The sequence below is a fragment of the Triticum dicoccoides genome, chromosome 3A (assembly GCF_002162155.2).
Source record: "Triticum dicoccoides isolate Atlit2015 ecotype Zavitan chromosome 3A, WEW_v2.0, whole genome shotgun sequence".
Classification (NCBI taxonomy): domain Eukaryota; kingdom Viridiplantae; phylum Streptophyta; class Magnoliopsida; order Poales; family Poaceae; genus Triticum; species Triticum dicoccoides.
The window spans coordinates 376,094,230-376,098,847 of NC_041384.1; the positions used below are offsets into that span (position 1 = coordinate 376,094,230).

At 39.7% G+C, this 4,618-nt stretch overlaps 1 protein-coding gene across 1 annotated transcript in view; it reads left to right on the top strand.

The window, feature by feature from the left end:
* Positions 1 to 4,347, top strand: part of LOC119268242 (protein ROOT HAIR DEFECTIVE 3) — an 8,991-nt gene extending 4,644 nt beyond the window's left edge. Inside the window, exons 14-23 of the mRNA XM_037549829.1 lie at positions 254 to 332; positions 1,123 to 1,285; positions 2,026 to 2,150; positions 2,270 to 2,532; positions 2,607 to 2,703; positions 2,782 to 2,943; positions 3,075 to 3,179; positions 3,381 to 3,475; positions 3,568 to 3,664; positions 3,761 to 4,347. Coding sequence (XP_037405726.1) covers positions 254 to 332; positions 1,123 to 1,285; positions 2,026 to 2,150; positions 2,270 to 2,532; positions 2,607 to 2,703; positions 2,782 to 2,943; positions 3,075 to 3,179; positions 3,381 to 3,475; positions 3,568 to 3,664; positions 3,761 to 3,985 — 1,411 coding nt within the window. The 3' untranslated portion in view covers positions 3,986 to 4,347. The remainder of the gene's footprint in view (positions 1 to 253; positions 333 to 1,122; positions 1,286 to 2,025; positions 2,151 to 2,269; positions 2,533 to 2,606; positions 2,704 to 2,781; positions 2,944 to 3,074; positions 3,180 to 3,380; positions 3,476 to 3,567; positions 3,665 to 3,760) is intronic.
* Positions 4,348 to 4,618: the final 271 nt, after the last annotated feature.

Below are 4,618 nucleotides of genomic sequence, written 5' to 3' on the forward strand. Positions count from 1 at the left end.
TACTGATAGCAAGCATTTCACGCCAATTGAGGGTTGGGTTCTGGCAAATGGAAAAGCAGCCCATAAAGCATATTTAGTGTTTGCTATAGATGAATTATTTACTAGGTTATACCATCCTTCTGAGATGCAAGCCGTGCATATTTTTTTGATGGAAAACTGTAAGGGAGACCTCAACAGTTATGTAATGAGTTACAAAATAAGGTCTCGAAACTTTTCCGTGGCTTCAATTATTTTGATTTTGGTTAAATTGCAGATATGACATGGAGGCTATTTATTTTGATGAAGGTGTCAGAACATCAAAAAGACATCAACTTGAGTCTAAACTCTTGCAGGTTTCCCCTTATATTTTTTGGTCATACTCATATATCATCCATTGTATCAACTAATAATTACTTGTTCCTCACTTCCAACCATTTAATCAACAACCGGCATGCACACTTGTGGTATATATGCCATGAACCAATCAGTCATCTTCGTACACAGATGCATCCAACCAGTAATCCCTAGTTAACCCTGAGGGCAAACCTTTATGCTAATTTCATACTATTAGTGGAACAACATCATACCAGTATATCTTGAAACTAACTCAGCGAGAAAATCTTGATGCAAATATTTTAATAGAGGTGCCATATTTTGATAAGAGATTAGTAGAAGAGTGGAATATTTTGTAGTAAGGGTGTGTTTGGATCTATGGACCACACTAAGCCACATCAATTTTTTTGTCATGCCTGATATTTTGGCTCTTGCTTGGATGGTTGCCAATATTTTGGCATGCCCATGCTCCATAGCAAACTCTAGTTTATTTTTCTTGCCAACATTAGCCAAAACATGGGCAGCCAAAACCTTGGGAAAGATATTGGTTAGCTGGATTTTTGGTGGGTTAGGTTGGGGTCAAATCAAATACACCCTAAAACTAAAACCTAGTCCAATAGAAGTTTTCCTGCCATGTATATTATGTCCATTGATTTTTTTTCTTGATCCTGACTATAAATTTTATTCATTGTTCTTATCTCATGTTCCGTTCACTGTTTAGTTGTTTTGTCTTGGATTTATGCATTGTCGCCACAGTTAAGCGCTCTGTTGCATGACATAATTCTCACATGAATGCCCTTTCCTTGCCAGCTTGTCAATCCTGCGTACCAATCCCTTCTTGGTCATTTACGGACTAGAACTTTAGAAGCATTCAAAGAGTCCTTTGATAAGGCCGTTGAAAAGGAGGGATTTGCTGTTGCTGCTCGCGATTCTACCCAGATTTTCTTGGAGAAGTTTGATAAAGGATCTGAAGGTATGTCTCTAGCAATGTTGGTAATGTATTTGCCATATGCTTGTAGGAATCAGTGATCCGCTGCCGTAGGAAGTAGGAAACCAGTCAATTTCAGGTACTGCTGGTTTATTAGGCTGTACTTGGTGTCGAATTGGCTAGGTTATTGCAATTAAACAGGAATCTAGCGTGCATCTTTTGAGGTTCAAATGTAGAAAACTAAACAGCCCAAGAGTAATCAATATTCCAATTCAGTCATCCACGGAACCAACTATTCGACACTGGATGCTATGCTTAATTTTATAGCATTTAAATGTCTCAAATGGCAATTATGTGTCACATTCCTGTTGGGAAATGGTACCGGCCAGACGAAGCTGGGAGTAATTTGTAAATATGTACTCCCTTGGTTCCAAAATAAGTGTCGTGGTTTTAGAACCATGCCACTTATTTTGGAACGGAGGTAGTAGTAAAAACTTGTTAGAAACATCAAAGACTTGCTGTTATTTTTCTGCCTTTTATGTCAGCTTTGAGATACATACACTACTGATTGTCTGAGATACTGCTCTTGCTAGAAGTACTAAATTGGTGACAGCATTCAAATACCAACTACAACTTTAGTGTACCAAAAGCAGCGACAAGTAATATGGATCGGAGGGAGTAATATATTAGCTAGTATTGAACACATACTTTTAAGTATACTATGGTTACCCTTAAGGAATGTTATTTCTTATCTTATTGTCACATATCTGGATATTATTTGGCAGATGCTACCATTCAACAAGTGAATTGGGATCCCTCGAAAGTTAAGGATAAGCTTAAGCGTGACATTGAGGCTCATGTGGTGTCAGTTCGTGCTACAAAGCTTTCTGAACTTTGTGCCACATATGAGGTTGCTTGCAGTTTCCAATTCCGTTTGTTTCTCTAATCAAATGATTGGTGTAATTGCCAGTCTGTCACGAAAGGCACATGTATCTTTCTTTTTTTATAACTTCAGACCTATGGTTTCAGGGCAAACTTACCAAAGCTCTTGCAGAACCTGTTGAAGCTCTTCTAGATTCAGCCAGTGAAGACACCTGGCCAGCTATTAGAAAGCTTCTTCAGCGTGAGACAAAAGCCGCCGTTTCAGGTCTTGAATCTGCTATTTCAACTTTTGAGCTTGATGAAGCTACTGAGAAAGAATTGCTCTTGAGGCTGGAGAATCACGGAAGGAGCGTTGTTGAATCAAAGGCAAGAGAAGAAGCTGCAAGGATCTTGATCCGCATGAAGGACAGGTGAGTGCTGCTTCATATCTAACTCAGAGAAGGTGACATCTTCTGCACAGAACTAACTGTGGAAAAGTTTACAGGTTCTCGACGTTATTCAGTCGTGATGCCGACTCGATGCCAAGAGTATGGACAGGAAAGGAAGACATCAAAGCAATTACTAAAACTGCTCGTTCAGCTGTACGTAAATGTTAATACTGTCTATTTGAAATAGAAGAACTCGTTTGAGAACTGAAACTTGAGACTCCTCTGTTACAGTCCATGAAGTTGCTTTCTACGATGGCTGCAATTCGGTTGGAAGAAGATGGTGACAACATTGATACCACTCTTTCCCTTGCTCTAGTAGATGCTGCGAGGCCAGGGACTACAGATAGAAGTATTCAATCGCTTGATCCACTCGCCTCCAGTTCATGGGAAAGGGTGTGTGGGCAATGCATCATATATATATATATATATATTCATTTATGCTTGTGTGCTGAAGCAATACACTGTTCTTTTTTACGTAGACCAAGTTTTGGTACTTGCTAAATAGTTGTCGCTATTATGAACAGGTTCCAGAGGAGAGAACTTTAATCTCCCCTGTCCAGTGCAAGTCTCTGTGGAGGCAATTTAAAGCTGAAACTGAGTATACCGTCACTCAAGCCATAGCTGCTCAGGTATCCTCATAAACAACATTTCAATAACTATTCATTTTGTGATACCCGAAATTATTCGGTTGTTTCCATGTCAAAGCTCTCCTGTTTATACTCCAGTACTCCAAACCATGTATACTTCTGGAGTTCTTTTTAATTGAGGTTGGTCTACATGGTTTTAAGTGTTGTACACTGTCATTAACCATTTACTGTTCCCCACCAAAGGAAGCAAACAAGAGGAACAACAACTGGCTGCCTCCTCCATGGGCGCTCGCTGCGATGGCTGTCCTTGGTTTCAATGAGTTCATGACATTACTGAGGTATTATTTTCTTCTGTGTACAGAAACATGCATAAGTTTTGGTTAAGGCATCTACACAATTGATATGACCGGGAATTAATTTGTTAAAACAGGAACCCATTTTACCTGGCCGTCATGTTTGTAGTTTTCCTAGTCGGGAAAGCCATGTGGGTACAACTAGACATTGCCAATGAATTCCGAAATGGATTTGTAAGTATTGACCCTGCAGTTCTGTCATGGTACTATTTTTTGCGAGGAAATAACATCTGACCTAGTATTATTATTTATTGCTTGAATGTTACACAGCTTCCAGCTCTCCTTTCGCTGTCGACAAAATTTGTTCCGACAATTATGAACATTCTGAAGAGACTAGCTGATGAGGGGGCAGCGCCCGCAGCCCCAGAGAGGCAGAGAGAGACGGAGCTCCAACCAAGGAATAATAGTTCAAACAGCAACGTGACATCCGCAGGTTCCTCCAGCTTAACCTCTTCAGAGAATGGACCTGAATATTCAAGCCCGGTAGCACAATGATGAGTGGATCCCTAGCTTTTAGCTGAAAGCTCTACTAGCTGTAGCTGCAACGGTTTGAGCCTAGGAGATTGAAGTGCCTTGCGGTTTTTGTACGCTCGCTTGCCCTTCCCAACCTGATGTATGAAAATTATGTGGAAGAGTCCACAGCTGTTATATAAGGAATTTTGGGGCTGGGAATCGTTTGTAAGAAACATTGTAGAACAACTTCCGTTTCACTTTTATTTTTGTAATATCTTATATGATGGTTGTATAGAAGATTTGTGATTATTTTTGTTATATCCACCCAACCCATGAGGACAGGAAAAACAAAGTGGCCCATTTCTACACACTATGGTATATGGTTGTTTGCATAGATTGCAATTTGTGCGCATCCATTTGTAGATGTTTTTGAACTCTGGATATTCGCGTTTCTGTGATATTTTGTGTTAATACCGATCAGTAGCTACAGCTTGAATGTACATTTTGCATGATTAATATATGTGCTTCACGTGATGATTTGTTCGACATTTCATCTAGAGCTTATATAAACTGCGCAACTGCTGCACAGAATGAAACAGAACAGTGCGACCATCTCAAAATTTGGTGCTCTTGGATTCTTAGACTGGTTTTTCTTAAACAGTGGAGCTTATAAGA